Source organism: Marmota marmota, unplaced genomic scaffold (assembly GCF_001458135.2).
Source record: "Marmota marmota marmota unplaced genomic scaffold, marMar, whole genome shotgun sequence".
Lineage (NCBI taxonomy): Eukaryota > Metazoa > Chordata > Mammalia > Rodentia > Sciuridae > Marmota > Marmota marmota.
Genome location: NW_026000005.1, coordinates 3,083,445 through 3,101,859, shown reverse-complemented (window position 1 = coordinate 3,101,859; position 18,415 = coordinate 3,083,445). Strand labels below are relative to the sequence as shown.

The window sequence follows — 18,415 nt, the reverse complement described above, 5'->3', positions numbered from 1 at the left end:
AGACAAAATTCACATTATTAAATCATTACTTCTGGAAACTGTCAAACAGGCTTCTTGTCTTTTCTTTTCTTTTTTTTCTACAATCCTGGGAATTAAACCCAGGGATGCTGTACCACTGAGCTACATTCCCACCTCTTTTTATTTTATTTTGAGACAAGGACTTGCTAAGCTGCCCAGATGGCCTAAAACTTGGGATCCTCCTGCCTCAAGACTCCTGCTACACTGTGATTACAGTAATGTGTTGCTGCCCCACTTTATCCTAACATTTTCTTAAGGAAGGGTCATATGTTATTTTTTCTTGCTCATATCATAAATTTAAAATTTATCACTTTTATTTTTGTACAAGGTATAGTTCTATTAGTATTAATAAAACTGCATAACCAACTGAAAAAAGGTATAGCTTTATTTATAATTAACAAATCCTCTGTTGAATAAGAAGTTACTTGTGAAAGAAGTCAATTACTTTGAGTTTAAAAATCCTTGGTTCTGTGAGTTTCCATATCAATTCCTAAATAATAAAATTATTATATTAATATGCATTTGAATTCTATGATAACCAGTTTTGGAGAAAGATAAATATTAAAGAATTTATTTCTAGGTTCTTACCTTTGGTGGCTTAAATGGATAATCTGATGAAAATGTGATATCCAGAAAAAACACACCACCTTCATATACAGAACCTGGTGGACCAAGTATGGTTGATCTCCACTCATAAATGTTATCTCCTTTAGGCCCAGCACTACATAAAAGAAATTAAAATTTATCAATATGTTCATCTGTAAACAATGCATATTAACACCTTAAAACCAATAAAGTTTAAGTTAAATTAGCAATTGAGAAAAATGAGGGATATCATTTGTTTCTAAGCTATTTCAAAATAGCCCTTTTCATATAAATCTTCAGTGTTCATTTTCTAAAAACACTCTCCTACAAACCTCAACACAATACTTTAATCTACAATTTGCATTATGAAGTTGTCAACTATCTCAATAATCCTTTAAAATCTTTTTTTTTTCCCCTCCAGACACAAAAAACAGTCTTGGTGCCAATTATATCCTGTCTTCAGTCTCCTCTAACATGGGTTCTCTTGGCCTTTCATTTTTGTAATTAACATTTTTTTGCAGAACATATTCTTATAAAAACAAACAAAACTCATCACTTTGAGCTTGTCTGGTATTTCTTCATGATTAGATTCAAGTAATGTTTTCCTGGTCAGAGCAACACAAAAGTGTTGTGTCCTTCTCGGTGTATCACATCCAGAGGTACATGATATCCACCTGTTCCTCATGGGTAATGTTTCATCATGAAGACAAGGTGCTGTCCAATTTACCTACTATTTAATTGACTACTTTACCCCACAACCAGTAAGTAATCTTTGGTCAGATAGTTGAAGATCATGCAAATATCCTGCCCCTTATCAAAATTTCTTCCCTATGATTCACACCCACTTGTGGACTCTTTGAACTTTACTAAAATGGTGGCACAATCATGATTTTTCAATTTTAGTACTTTCTCCACACTTAATGATGCATTACTGGTGTGGACTCATGGATTTCTATTTTCTTCCAATGTTTTATTATTATTCACTACTGCTTTTTATTTATTTATTTTTTTATGCTCATATTTGGCCAGTGGGAACCCTTCACTGACTCCATCTAACATGCCACCATTAGTTTTTAAAACACTTTTATCCTTTCTGGCTCAATAAAACATTCCGGGCTCCCAGCACTAGAATCAGCTATTTTTTCAGGAAGACCTGGTTCTTTTTAGGTGAAAGTTGTTAGGAAAGTTCTAGGTGCTACTAAGTCATAGTTATATTTTGATACAATGTGCTCACCACTGTAATTTCATTTAGAAAATACAAAGAGAGTTCAAACAAAATCTAAACTCAGAATTACTTGTGGAAAGGCAGCTCTAGTACTCCTTAAATTCTCTTCAAGTCTTATAGACCTCTGTTTTTCTCTAATCATTACATAACAAATTATCTTGGCTTCCTGAACATATGTATATATAAAGCTTTTCTTATTTTGAAGTACTTATCATTTTAGAAATCCAAGTTCTACATAAAACAAGCACAAACTACATTGATAAATCAACCATATTAATTAACAACAGAACATTAGTTAAAATGATTGAATTACATATTAATTCTGTAAAACATACTTTTATAAATTGTGAAACTTCAGGTAAGCCATATCATCAATTATCGAATGTATGCTCTGAGAAATGATTCATACCAAAAAATACACTAAGCTTGACACTATAATAAAAGTTACAGGTTGTTTCAATAATCTATATTTAAGGCAGATATATATGAACAATAAAACCTGACTATTGTGGCCTAAATATTTATTTGAAAATAACATTTTTATATGTTTTAAATATAAACAGCAACTACAACTAACCATAATAATGGCTCACTATTCTGTCGTTTGAGAATCATGTATACTACCTACAAGTTAATACTCACTATAACAAAAAACATAAAACTGAGAACCAATTTTATGAAAGAAAGAAGTTTAACTTCATCAATAGCATGTCTTTTCCATATTAACTTTCCACTTGGTGATTCAAGGTAATCATAATAAAATTAAATTATACCATCAGAGCTTGTACCAGCTGCTCTAGTAAAATGTTTCTAAATGACACCTTTTACATACTAGGAATAGTATTAAGAATGTCAGCAACAGTTTACCCCATCTTTACTATAAGTCAGGTATTGTTTAAAAGCACCATAGCACATAATTTATTTAATTCTTTTACCAACCTTTGAAATGGGAAACAAGGCATAGAGTTAAATAACTTTCCATATAGCTCAGAGTTATAAAATGACACAGAATTTAAACAAACTATATGGACTAGTCTATATTTTCCTCTAAGGTTTTAATATATGTCCCAGAAGTACCTACCCAAAGGGAGCTGTTCTCAAAAAAAAAAAAAAAAAAAAAAAAAAAAAACAGACTGTCTCAGAGAAATTTTTCTGTATTATCCTTCAGATGGCTGGACTTGACTGAAAAGCATGCAGTTGAGGACAAAATCCTCTCTTTAGACTTGAAGAATCTAACACAGAGAGTATAGGATCCATGTTAAATCCCCTCTGCTAGCTGGTGGAAGAGCTGGGATCCTCACACCAAACTCAGTTCTTCGACTTGTTTTCTTCCCACTTAAGATATACGCCACAGGACAAGAGGTACATTAAAATTACAGCAAGATATTCAATGTGACTTTTCCTGTTGTTCTGGAGTAAAATGAGTAGGATATAGCTATGCTACTACAAAGTAGTATCCAAAGATGCCTAGCCTAAGGGGAATGAGCCTTGTGTTGGCTACCTTGTCTGGAGTAAGGGGCCTGTTCATAGTAAGGTACTATCTGCTACTCAAGGCCTGGGGAGGGTGGAGATGAGTAGGAAGCAATATGGGATAAGAGCAGCTGCAGGTCTGACTTCATTCTAATCCAAACAAAGCATTTTATAGGCTAACAGCTGAATTGCTACTGAGATCTCAAGAGAAGTAGAAAATGAGTGATAAAAATGCTGAACAGTTTCAAGACAAGCACTATTCATACCTTTTTACTACTTCCCATCTCTCTCTCTTCCCAAGTCTCTCTCTTCCACAAGAGCAGCATTCCTTTTGTCTCTGACCAACCACTTTTCCCTCTCTATGGAATAAATGTCCACAAGAGTCCAACAATGCCTTTCTCTAACATTTAATAACTATTCAAAAAAGCCCCTCTATTTCACTACCCCTTCCAGCTTCAATCTCAATTATCGTCCTTTATAGCAAAACTCCCTGCAAGTATTATCTACTTGCTGTCTCCAACTTCTTTCTTCCTGTTTTTACTTGAAACCAATCCAAACAGGCTTTCCCTCCCTGTTCCTCCATCACAAAAGAGCTCTAATCCAAGGTCATTAATCTCATCACTCCAAAGATCATTTCTGAATCCGCATCTTACTTGGTCCAGCAACATTTGATAAAATCAATCATTTCTTGCTTGAAATTTTCTGTTTTGTTGTTAGAATAACATAAATTAGTTTTCTACCTAAACTTCCTGGACTCCTCTCATTCTGTACTGCCATTCATTATTTCCCCAACGTCTAGATATTGCTAGTTCTTCAAGGCTCAATCCTTAGACCCTTCTATTTTCTATCTACATGTACTCTTTTGGTAATCCCACACAATTTTATTCCCTTTAAACATGCTAGTATCCTCTTAACTCCCAAATCTGTATGTACCAACTAGATTTTTATTCTGAATCTCCAATTATGCATCTAAATACTAAGTCTCTATTTTGAAATTGAATATTTAAATCTAGTAATTTTTAAAAATACCTCACACTTACCACATCTCAAATGAAATTCCTAACATTCCAACTATAATCTTTCCTATTTCATCTAATGGCATGTTCACTTGTAAAACAAAGGAAACACTGCTTCAGCTAGTTATAATTTACCATTGCAGCCACCATCTTTTTCATCTCTTCCTTGTTCAACTGGCTGAAGCAATGCTGCTTTCTCCAATACACAATACACACTTCTACCTCATGACCTCCATATCACCAGTGTCTCCCTGCCTGGAAGGCTCTTCCCCAAGGTACCCACATGGTTTAATCCCTCATCATCTTCAGGTTTCAACTCAAAAGTCACAGTTTCAGCAGTCCTTGCCTGGTCATTCTGTCCAAAATGTCACACATACCTTCACACACACTTGTCCCCCTTTCCCCCAGAAGCATTTATCATTCTCTAACATATTTCTATCTTTCTTACTGTCTTTCTCAGTAAGTCACAAGCCCCAGGAGGATATAAGACATAAATGGGGCTCTTTATCTTTCAGCAGCCTGAACTTTTTATGCCCTGAAAGTGATACATTATTTCTTGGTAACAAGAAGTGAGAAGGGTGGTAGGATCTGCCTAATGAGACAGGAAAGGAAGATGTCACAGAGTCTACTAGCAGTGGTAACAAAAATAAATATATAGATAAACTGTTATATAGATAAAACTTTCCTAGTTTCATAAGAAAGGGTCAATTTGTTTAGTAATTTACTTCACTGGCATTGAAAAAGTAAATTTCATCCTAGCTTTGGATCAAACTGTGAAATAGATGACGAAATAACAACATAGTTTGCTGAAACCTCACTATAAGCTAAGAGTGAGCTGGGGATATAGCTCAGTTGATAGAGTGCTTGCCTTGCATTTTTATTTTGAGACAGATAAAGTTTTCCAAGCTCGTCTTGAAGGCCCTGGGTTCAATCCCCAGCAACACACACACACACACACACACACACACACAGAACGGTCAATTACTAAAATGCATAACTCATTTTTTTTGTCTAAATATGATTCAGCTAATGAGAAATATCTTCATTCTACTATTTTTTCCTTGCAAACCATAATTTCCCCTTCAAACATGATGTTTGCATAAATTATTATATCAAAACAAAATTTAAAAGTAGGTAGAAAGTATAGACAATAACAAACTGACACCCGGGACTATTCTGTTACCAGTGACTCTTACTGTTAACAAGTGATATTTCAAACATTACCATCATTAGGTCCAATACCTTACAAAATTCAGTTTTCCACTGTTTGAATGCTAATTTGGCAATTACTTTTCCAAAAGGAGTCATAAACACTATTATTCTACAGCATAGCAGTGATTTCCTGCAAGAACTTTGAAATACTTAAAAATGTGTTCATTTTTACAAATATACTTTTTCCCCTAACACAATGCTTTTTATGAGTCCAAGTTTTTAATCCTGTACTAAGCCAAATACAGAGGCATATCCTAAATACCATATGGTTGAATTTTTATCCCTAAGGCAAAGAGTCTAAGATGAGTTGAACCAATGCAAAGAGAACTAAGATGATATGTTGATGTAACTTTAATAGGCTTTATCAATCTAGATTAAATTTTAAGAAACTAAGTCTTCTGAAAATAAAAATAAAAGTAGTAAATAGCTATTAAATACATTTATGCATAAGAACTCGAATAAATATTTTCAAGGTGACAATTCTTCCAACTTCATCTATAGATTCAATCCAATTACAACAACAACAACAACAACAAAAAAAACCCAGCAAGTTATTTTGTGGATATCAAACTGATTGTAATGTTTATTTGGAAAAGAAAGCCTCAGAATAGCTAACTCAGGAAGAAGAGAATAAAAGAGAAATGATAGTACTCAACTTAATATAAAGCTACAAAAGTCAGTCTGGTACTGGTGAAAAGAAAGACCAAGACAACAGAATAGAAAGTATGAAAATAGACACACATAAGTAAAATTTACTTGCTTTTTGTTTGTATGTTTGTCTTTGCCATGATGGGGACTGAACCTAGGACCTTGCACATGCTAGGCAAATATTTTGCTTCTGAGCTTTTTTGAGACAGCTTAAGTTTTCCAGGCTAGTCTTGAAATTGCAATCCTTCTACCTCAGCCTCACAAATAGCTGGGATTATAGGCATCATCACCATATCTGGTTTCAATTAACTAATCTTTGACCAGGGAGCAAAGACAATACAATAGGGGAAAGACAGCTTTTCCAATAAATGGTGCAGGAATGATTAAACATTTTCCTACAAAGAAATGAATCTAAACACTGAACTTACACCCTTCACAAAAATTGACTCAACATGGGTCACAAATCTAAGTGAGAATGCAAAACTATAAAACTCCTAGAAAATAACATAAGCGAAAAATCTAGATGATCCTGGGCATGGTAATGACCCAAAGCACACAATCTATGAAAAAATTACTAGACTTCATTGAAACAAAAAAACTATTGATCTGCCAAGATAAATGTCAAAAGAATAAGACAAAGCATAGACTAAGAGAAGCTACATGCAGAAGAGAAAATGTATACAAAAATAATTTGATAAAGAACTGTTATCCAAAATATACAATGAACTCTTACAACTCAACAAGAAAATGAATAACTCAATTAAAAAATAAACAAAGACTTATACACCTCACCAAGAAGATATACAAATGCCACATAAGCACATGAAAAGATTTTCAATGTAGCATCATTAATACAGAATAACAAATTAAAACAACAATAACATACTAATGCATATCCATTAGAATGGCCAAAATCCAAAACCCTGACAACACTGAATGCTATGAGGATATAGAGGAAGAGGAACCCTCATCCACTGCTGGTAGGAATGCAAAATGTCTAAATTCATTTTTATGCATGTGAATATGCATTTTGTAAGACAGTTTGGCAGTTTCTTACAAAGTTAAACCTATCTTACCAGATGATCCAGCAATTGCTGGTATTTATCTATGAACTGGATTTTTTTTTAAGCCCAATTTTTTTTAAAAAAATTATTCTTTTTAGTTATACATGACAGTACAGTATATTTTGACATAGTTATACACACATGGAGTACATCTTATTCTAATTAGGATCCAAGTCTTGTGGTTGTATGTGATATGTAGATTCACTATGGTGTATAATTACATGTACATAGGAAAGTTATGTCAGATTCATTTCACTGTCTTTCCTATTTCGGTCCCCCTGCTTCCCTTCATCCATTTTGTCTAATCCACTAAACTAAACTATTCTTCCCCTTCCCACCCCTTGTTGTGTTTTAGCATCCACACATCAGAGAAAACATTTGGTCTCTGATTTTAGAGGGATTTGTTTATTTCTCTAAGCAAATAGTCCACAGATCCATCAGTTTACTGGCAAAAGTCATTCTTTTCTATGGCAGAGTAACATTTCATTGTGAATATATACCACATTTCCTTTATCCATTCATCTGTTGAAGGTTCCAGAGCTTGGATATTGTAAATTGAGCTGCTATAAATACTGATGTGGCCATGTCCCTGTAGTATGCTGATTTAAAGTCCTTTGGGAATATGCCAAGGAGTGGGATAATTGAGTCAAATGGTCAATGAATATATGGAAAAATGTTCAACAGATCTAACAATTAGAGAAATGCAAATTAAAACTACACTGAATGGCAGTTATCAAGAACACAAGCAATAATAAAGGTTGGCAAGGATGTGGGGAAAAGGGTATACTCATACACTGAAGGTGGGACTGCAAATTGGTGCAACCACCCTGGAAAGCAGTATGAAGATTCCTTAGAAAACTTGGAATGGAACCATTATTCATATTTCTTCTTCTGTGAAGTGTCTATTCGGTTCCTTTGTCCATTTGTTGATTGGGTGAAATGGTTTTTGGGTGTTATTCTTTATATATCCTGGAGATTTATGCTTGATCTGAGTTACAGTTGGCAAAGATTTTCTCCCATTCTGCAGGCTCTGTTCATGTTCTTTACTGTTTTCTTTGCTGTGAAGCCTTTTAGTTTGATACTGTTCCATTATTTATTTGACTTCTTGTGCTTTAGGAGTCTTGGTTGAGGAAGGTGGTTCCTAAGCCAACATGATGGAATGTTGGGCCTACATTTTCTTCTTGTAGGTGTAGGTTTTCTGGTCTAATGCCTAGATCTTTGACCCACTTTGAGTTTTGTGCAGGGTGAGAGACGGGGTTTAAATTTCATTCTCCTACATATGGACTTCATATGTGTTCTCCTACATATGAACTACATGTTTTCCCAGCCCCATTTGTTGAAGAGGCTATCTTTTCTCTAATATGTCTATGGCACCCTTGTCTAGATGAGGTAACTGTATTTATGTGGGTCGTTTCTGTATCTTCTGTTCCATTGGTCTTCATGTCTTTTGGTACCAATACCATGCTGGTTTTCTTACTATAACTGTACAATAAAATTTAAGGTCTGATATTGTGATGCCTCCTGCTTTCCTTTTCTCACTAAGGATTGCTTTGGCTATTCTGGTTCTGTTATTTTTTTCAAATGAACTTCATGCCTGCTTTTTTTTAAAATTTCTGTGAAAAACATCATTTAAATTTTAATAGGAATTGCATTAAATGTATATAGTGCTTTTGGTAGTATAGCCATTTTGATAGTATTAATTCTGCCTATCCAAGAACATGGGGGATCTTTCCATGATCTTTCTATGTCCACACACAAAGACCTGTACATGGATGCTTTATTCATAAAATGGAAAAACTTGAAAGGAACTGAGATGTCTGTTACAGTTTGGATATGAGGTAACCCCCAAAAGCTCTTGTTAATGCAGGAATATTCAGAAGTAAAATGATTAGATTGAGAGCTATAACTCAATAATTCCATCCTACTTTGGATGGATTAGGCAGTAACTATAGGTAGGTGAAAAGTGCTCTTTAGGAGGAGAAGCACAGAGCATGCCCTATAAAGGTATGCCCTGGAAGGCCTCTGCAGTCCTGCACCCCTTTTCTCTTTCTCCCCCTCTCTCTTCTTCCTTGCCTCCATGAGTGGAGCAGCTTCTCTCTGTCACACACTTCCCCAGTGATGTTCTGCCCAGAGATATGGAGTCAGCTACCTATCGACTGAGATCTCTGAAACCAGGAACCCTAAATAAACTTTTCTTCCTCTAAGTTGCACTTGTCAGGTGATTTGGTCAGTTTTGAAAAAGCTAACTACAACACTGTTCTTCAGTAGATGAACAGATATAGAAACTGTGGTACAACCGGATGATGAGATATTATTCAGTGTTAAAATAAAAGGGATATCAAGCCATGAAAAAAACTGGAGGGACTTTAAATGCAATATCACTAAATGAAAGAACATACTGTACAAGTACATAACACCCAGATGAGACAAAGCTATGGAAATGGTAAAAAGATTAGTGGTTGCCAGAAATTAGGGGAGAGGAAGGGATAAACAGGACCAGGACAGAGCACTGTTATGGCAGTGAACCTATTCTGTATGATGCAACAGTGGTAGATTTATGTATCACTGTACATTTGTCAAAATCCAAAAATTATACAACACCAAGAGTGAATCCTAATGTAAACTAGGGAAATTTGGTGATAAGAATATGTGTCTAAGTAGGTTCATGGATTATAACAAATCTACCACTGTGATGTGGGATGATATCAGGGGAGGTTGTACATGTGCGGGACCAGAAAAGGGTAGTAGAAATTCTACATTTTGCACTCAATTTTGCTGTGAACTTAAAGTTGCTTAAAATAAGTAAATAAATCTTATTCTAAAGAAAACAAGTAAATATTTAGAACAAGTAAATATACATATATAAAAACAAGAAGCAGCAAATGTTTCTTTTAAGTGTGGGCTTATAAAAAAGCAGTTTCTAATTCACCAAGGGGTGTGTTCCTAATATTTGTCTTAAAACCAGGTATTTTGGACTTGGGATACATTCTTATCACAATAATATAAATAGTGATTTCATCCTGGCCCAAAAAAGTTTATTTAAACTATTTCCCCATAACATTGAGTTAATGCATACAACACTACAAATTTCAGAAGAAAAAAAAAGCGATGTTTATTTATCACGGTATCAGAGACTGAACATTTAAAAAATACATAATCAACATTACCCTCAGCTGGACCTGTATGGCCTCAAATTCATTTAGTTTGTGGGCTTTTTTTTTTTTTTTTTGGCCTATTCTTTCAAACACAGCTTTATAAGCAAGGGGAAAAGAAGGACAAAAAGTAAGATTCTGGTAACAAAGAGAGAGGCGAAAGAGAATAATTCTTGGAGAATTAGAGTGTGAAAATGATTGAAATATGGAAAATAGAGGGAACAGGATTTTAAAAGTGATGAATAGGTGTGCTCAAAAACACAGAAGTAAATGAACAGCCTATCAATCAGTTCAAGACAGGAATAAAGTCAAGATAAAAAGGAAAGCAAGGCAGAAAAGTGAATTGTAAGCATAAAAATGAAGAAAGGGGGATCTCCTGGGCCAGAGACAGGGTAAAGAAAATAAAGAAAGGGATGTCCCCTGGCCCAACAGATGAATGGATACCAACAGTGGGTATTCCCTTCAGCAGCAATGATGAAGACTAGGACTTAATGACTACAAGCAGAGATCTGGGAGGTAAACAAGGGAATTTCTGCAGCCGTCAGGAGACACATAAAAAGGACCAGTCAGTGTTAATGCTAGCATTCAAATAATATGTGAAAATCAAATGTTCTCAGTTACCTTAATAATTATTTTGCAATTTGGGCATTACATTCATTTTCTTGTAAAATGTGGTTGTGTCAGCTATCTTTATCACAGCTCAAGAAAGAAGACAATTCACTATCAGTCACAATTAAGTAAAGTAACATAATTTTTACAATGAGACAAACTATATGGAGATGACTGATTAAAAAATATATCTATCTATAGATTATATGCAAAATATTTTATTTGGAAACTGTATGTTAACTTGGAAACAGATAAATGAACATTTTAGATTATCAATACTTTGAAAGAGTAGCAGAGAAAACAACAGCATTTTATAAAGCTAACTCATCTCTTCACTGTAAATACATTCAAAAGGAAATTCCTACATATAAAATGTTATTAACTCCATTAGACTGGATAACCACTGTGATAAGTTTTTCAGAGTTGTACACATCATCTGTTGTAAAAGACACTTCAGAATTGGTTCATGACATTTAAAAATGAATAATAGTGGAAATCAAAATCAATCACTGTTAATATCACTAAAATAAGCAATACTTCTAACAATGATATACCTGTTCCTATAATGAATCTATCACTTTAGAATGCATATTATGGAAAGAGGGGATGAGAGACTGAAGAAGAAAGAAAAACCCATAAATTAAAATCAATCTTAGATTGGAATGAGTTAGGCAACTGAAAAATTTCACTATAAACCTTTTCAGGCCAGTAGCATACATTTCGGGATAAGGTTTAGTAAATACATTCTCCTAAGCTCTAAGACTATATTAAAAACATAAAGATATTCAACCTAGTATAATTCATGGTAGTGCAAAACTACAATAATGTCCATTAATGAGAAATAAATGTATTTTTTAGCAATTAAAAAAATGCTCCAATTTTTCTGCAAGAATTCCAAAAAGAATGAGTGAAAAAGATAAACTGTAGGATTAAGGATATTATATGCAAAATATTTTATTTGGAAACTGTATGTTTATCAGTTTTATCAGATAAATATACAGTTTATCAGATACCATTTATTGGATACCTTTTATCAAGTTTTTAAAACGTAAACAGATAATGCATATTCTTTACCACTACATCCATACATAAGCAGTAAAAATATATAAACTTAAACAGAAATTATGTACAAAAAACACAGGACTGTCTCTACCTGTGGGGAAGAAGGAAAAAGACTGGGAAGGAAACATAAAGAAGCTTCAACTACATAGTTTAATTTCCTTTAAAAAATGTATTTGAGGCTTCAAATATGTTAGGATTATCAGATTATTAGTCACATATTTATTTCTGTACTTACATTAAAACAAAAAAGCTTCAAAGTGCATCAGAGCTCTTTTTTACTATGAACATAAGTACATTAAGAAGAAACATTTTATCGAGTGCTAGGGCCATGCCTATTTATCTGTGCAGAATTTTGTAGTTGAAAAAATGAGCCAAGAAGGTTAACTGACTTTCCCATGGATATATGTAGCTAAAATTCTCTTTTAAAATGTCTTCAAACTGGGTGCAGTGGTGCACAACTGTAATCCCAGTAACTCAGGAGACTGAGGCAGGAGGATCTTTAAGTATGAGGCCAACCTTGGCAATTTAGCAAGACCCTCTCTTGGGAAAAAAAAAAAAAAAAAAATTTAAGGGGGTTAGAGTGTAGCTAGTAGTGGAGCACCCTTGGGTTCACTATCCAGTACTACAATCAATCAATCAATGTCTTCATCATAAATTTTAAAGCAATAAATCCAAATATTCTAATTATTCAGCTCCAGTCCCCATAAAAGTTAACAGAGTCAGAAATAAAAGTATCTGATGATCAACATTTAAAAATAACATATTAAATCCTTCATATAATTCAGATTATTAACCTTTCTGTTCCATCTCTGTTTTAAATGTCTACTATAGTAATCCCTCCCCTATTTTAGGGGTTATGGCCCTGAAAGAACCCTGTTGAACAAAGCAGGTGGTAACAAGATGAATTCTAGTGTTTTTATACTTACAACTAGAATATGGAGAAGGAAGGAGAAATAATAAAATTGACAATAAATTCCATTTTTAAAAAAAATAAGGGGAAAAATCCATAAGGCATCACCTTTAAAACAAATATAAGTCATCTGCATTAAAAATCTATAGTGGTATGTAACTCTCCTCTGAAACATCATTAATAATTTTCACTGAACTATGATCAGAATACTGTACTGGTAAAAAAGCGAACTGTTTTCTTAACATTTTTGTTAATCAGATTCTAACTCCTTTAAAAGAAAGTTTTAAAACCATCCCTTATCAGATTAACAACTTTTACATAAATGACTGCAAAATACTTCTGTAACCTATTAGTCCTTTTGTAAATTACAGTGACAATCTGTGAAAGTATGATTTTTGAGACCTAGTCTTCTTTTCATATATTGAGAGAGTAGCAAATAAAAAGATTTCCTCTTTCTGTCCATCCCTGATGAAGTTACCTCATGGTTTACAAAGATAGAAACAATATTTGTTTTCATGGTCTTTTAATTTAGACTGAATTAAAATTGGATTATACTGAACACACCCCTAAAAAGGCAGTGTGTGTATATCATATATACACATAAATGACTTCACAGCTCACAAAACCATGTTTTATAGAAGAATTAAAGAACATTTCTAGCAGTTAGAAACAGATATATATAAAAAGACTGATGAACTCAAAAAGTAATATCTAAATGGCTAAAGATATCTAATGCAAAGCTTTCTTGATTCAGTAATTACTAAATAGTCTTCTTTAAAACTATTACTATAAAGTTTGTGCCCTGTCTATATTAAGTTCTATTATGACATTCGTGATTCAAACGCAGTCAGGTTTATTGTGTATAATCATGGGAAAGACTTTACAAGTGAATTAAGAATGCTAGTTCAGACAATATTTATTGTGAAGTACACTTGTATAAATACAGGTGAAAACATTGCTAAAACTACAGACACAAGATGAAATATTTTTTTTAAACAACCAAACTCAGTTAGTTCAACATTATTTTGAATATCTAGCAGGAACCAGTCATAGTGAATTAAATACACACTGTGAGCCTCATGAAATTAAATAAATATCAATAAATACAACATCTTCAGCTAATACCCTGATCACAATCTTACACTTAAGTCCCTTATTTCTTATATTCACATTTACTGTGGAATGTAATATTAGACTTCACTAAAATACACTCAGAAAGCTGCACTGTCCAGCAGATCCCTAATTTCTTTTTTCTCTTTCTTTTTTTTTTTTTTTGAGAGAGAGAGAGAGAGAGTTTTTTAATATTTATTTTTTAGTTTTTGGTGGACACAACATCTTTATTTTATTTTTATGTGATGCTGAGGATCGAACCCAGCGCCCCACGCATGCCAGGCAAGCGTACTACCGCTTGAGCCACATCCCCAGCCCCCCTAATTTCTACTAATGGAAGCATCAAAAATACCTTTCTTCTCCTAGTGTACTCAACTTTCCTCAGCTGACTACCTATGGAGTTCTACCTTTACGACACAAGAAGAAACAGGAAATTTAGTTACCAGTGAACTGTTCACTTAACAACAGTATCAACAGTGGTTGGGATTCTAAAACATCTCTAGCATATAGAACAATTTAATTACATTAAGCATACTAAGTACTACATAGACATGTTCAGTGAGTAAGGCTGGGAACCTAAGCAGTCTTTATAACATTTTTCTAAGGGAAACCCCTCTATTTCTATATTTCTCTCCTAAATTTCTAACAATTATTTTACATGTGAACAGTTATGATTCGTGAAGTGTCTTGGAAAAAGTCCCATTTCTCTAGGTTGGAAGTAAATTAGAAGTTCTTCATTCATACAGACAACTGGTGGCAGGGAGATAGCAAGGAAAATAATAAAGGGAAATAACTAATAACTAAAAAAGGTATACCTAATCATCTGCTGGTAGTTCCCAATTATTTGATATTTCTATTCCTCTCCCCCAAAATGATCTCTCTTATAAATCTGTGAATTCTGATGAATACTACAACCAATCATGAAATGGTATTGCTTATTATTCCATACTGGGCCTAGTGAACATGAATTCACCTTGCATTAAAAGGGGTATCTGAACTTCTGCAATTTGCAGTACTTGTTAGATTCAAAGGAGAAAACAAATTTATTCATCAAAGATTTGTTGAATGTATTTTGTGATGGGCACCTGCTCTACAAATGATGCAATGGTCACTGCCTTTGAGAAGATTATACCCTATTTGAGGATATAGATGTTAATTAAATAAATTTACATAAAAATACATAAAATAGAAAAATGAGACAAAAGTCACAAAGGAAAGATATGCCTTGTCCAGGAAATGTGACCTAGTTAGGGAGATCAGGGAAGATTCAGAGGAAGCAATACTTGATAATATATTTGAAACACCCAGTGGGAGTTAATTAGCAGACTGAGAGGAAAAAAAAAAAAACTGTGAAAGACTGAACAGATGCAAACGCCCTTAGGCAGTAGGGAGCAAGGTGAATAGCAGTGCCTAGAAATAAGGACAATGTAGCAGAAGCAAAGAGAATATTAGGAAGTAATGCACAGGGAGATGGAAGTTATAAGGAAAGTAGTGACAAATGTCCCTATGGGACCTTGTCAGGATTGTATAAAAATATTTGTCTTTAATATAAAAACAACAAGGTTACTAGTTATAACACCATATGGGAAGTCCTATGTAATCATGTTATAATGAAATACCTGAGATAATAAACTTATAAAGAGAAAAAGTTTATTTTGGGAGTTTTGAAGTTTCCAGTACAAGATAGGGAAGGCCAATTGCTTTAGGTCTCAGGTAGAGGTGTCAGATGACAATGTCAGGGAGCATGTGGCAGGTTAAACTGCTCAAACCATGAGCCAGGGAGAAAAAGCCAGAAAAAGAAAAGACACTAGAATCCCCACAAATCCCCTTTGAGGGCATGCATCCAATGACCTAAGAACCTTCCATAAGGCCCCACCTCGCAATGGATCCACCCTGGGGCCAAGATTTCAACACATGGACCTTTGGATTACATTTACACAAACCATAGGGGAAAGTTATCAAAAGGTTTTAAAGCAGAGGGAGTGCTCAGGCTATTATTAACATTTTGGAAAGCTTCCTCAGGTTGCTATGCAGAATTTGTTCTACATGCTAGCAATTATTGCAATAATCAAAGTGAGAGATGATGATAGGCTGTACTATAATGATAAGAAAAATGGAATATGGAGTTGAAAGATATTTAGAAGATTAAAAAAAAAAAATCAACCAAACTTACATTTTGGAATATGGAAGGTCAGAGAGAAGAGAGTATCAAGAAGAGCTNCTGTCTCTAAATAAAAAATAAAATGGGGGCACTGGGGTTGTGTCTCAGCAGTAGAGAGCTCACCTAGCACATGTGAGGCCCTGGGTTCGATCCTCAGCACCACATAAAGATATTGTGTCCAACTACAACTAAAAAAATAAGTGTGTGTGTGTGTGTGTGTGTGTGTGTGTGTTTTAAAGAATAGCTTATGGGCTGGGATATAGCTCAGTTGGTAGAGTGTTTGCCTTACATACACAAGGCCCTGGGTTCAATCCCTAGCACCACCACCACACACACACACACACACACACACACACACAAAATAGCTTGTAGTTCTGTGGACTATACAACTGCAATGATATATCATTCACTAACATATGGATGTGGAAGAAGACGGTTTTGAACGTGGTGGGATTCAGAAGTCTTTGAGATATCCAAGAAATCAAAATGTCAGAGAAACATACACACTTACATAAATAGGTATTATGTATCTGTGGGACCTGGGCTGTAAATATAAACTTATGAGACCTTGGTACATGGGTAGTACCAAGGTCTCATAAGTTTATAAGTTTATCTATATATGAGATGAACCAGGCTAGGGAAATAATGCAAAGTGAGAAGAGGAGATGATGTCTGGAACAAGAAAACTTTACGTAAGACAAATATATATGGCAGACCTGTGACTGATATATAATAGAAGGATTCCCCCCCCCCAAAAAAAAAAGAAAAAGGAAATTAGAGTAATTTGAGTAAAGTAGGGGAGCTATGGGAAGAAGAGCTGGGTTTGATAAGGGTGTAACAGACTAAGGAAGACTTCAACAGTGATGCCAACTCACATGACAGGAAAAAAAAAATCTTTTGGAATAACTTTCAAGACACAAAATAAGTAGGATGAAAAAAAAGGATCATATAGATCAGTAGATATAAGTGTTCCTGTTATTATAAGTATAAACTATAAAAGCTATCTGTATGTGTAAGCTGGCAATATGAACTTTTTTGGGGGGAAAAATATAAAAGGAAATGCTAATAGGGGTTATCTCAAGAGTCTGGCATTCTCCAGTGGAAAGAAAGTCTTTCCAATGTCAACTCTTTCTACTCTGAATTGTTTTCTATGTTTAAAAAAAGAGAGAGAAAATATTTTTCAATTTTTTTTTTAAAAATGAGGGGAAAAAAACACTCAAGAGTGTTATGGAGGAATTGCAGGAGAAAATCTGAAAAATATTAAACAGAGTGAATTTCTATTACATGCTATTATAGCCTAAATCCTAAAACTGGAACTCCAACAATAGAGTCCCTCTAAAAATAACACATATTAATAGAAGAGTTTTTTAAAAGATATCTTACCTAGAATTATTTACACCATCTTAGGTAACTTCCTTCTCATTCTTTACACAGAAAGGTTTAAATAGGCTTATACAAAATTTAAATCATTTTGCCAATATCCTGTAACTCTATTTGACAGGATCTCAAATAGATCTACCTTTCATGTTAAGACAAATTCTAGTAAAATACAATTGATAAACATGTTAACTTCAAAGTTCAGTTTGTTACAAAGCCTAAACAAAACATGAATTCTAAAAGCACCTGTTTGTACATTAGTCTTTTCTTTAGTTGTTTTAGAGCTTGATACACAAGGAGCAGATATGGACATGTAACACATACCAGAACTATTTCTATTGCAGTGCTATATTTCTGTTCCAAATTTAATAATGTCTAAACAGAACTCATTCAATGCAAAAGATATTCAAAATTCAATAAATCTATTTTCCTGCTTAATCATCTGTTTTATGAAAGAACTTTTTTCCTTTGTGAGTAATAAAATTATAAAACTTCGTAATATAGATAGCGTACACAGATAATACCTAAGGTATTCCATTAAATATAGTGTTAATGATTCATTCTTGTGATAGCTACTGAGTACCTAACATGTACTGGGCATTGCTGGATACTGAAAACACAGTGATAAACAGAACAGACATAGTCTCTTCCTTCACAAAGATTATACAAATACTAATAACACAAAATTATTGATATAAAGTAATACGAGATAAATGCAAAGCCACTTACATAAATAGGATACCTCCAAGAGAATAATGAAGGAAAAATACTCCTTTAACAATGGTTCCTATGTACT

General features: G+C 33.9%; 1 protein-coding gene across 3 annotated transcripts in view; it reads right to left on the bottom strand.

Moving 5' to 3' along the window:
• Nucleotides 1–18,415, bottom strand: part of Ube2e3 (ubiquitin conjugating enzyme E2 E3) — an 84,923-nt gene that overhangs the window by 5,314 nt on the left and 61,194 nt on the right. For all 3 annotated transcript variants that reach the window (XM_048808115.1, XM_015481118.2, XM_048808114.1), the window contains exon 4: nt 607–739. In XM_048808115.1, the coding sequence (XP_048664072.1) occupies nt 607–739 (133 nt within the window). The remainder of the gene's footprint in view (nt 1–606; nt 740–18,415) is intronic.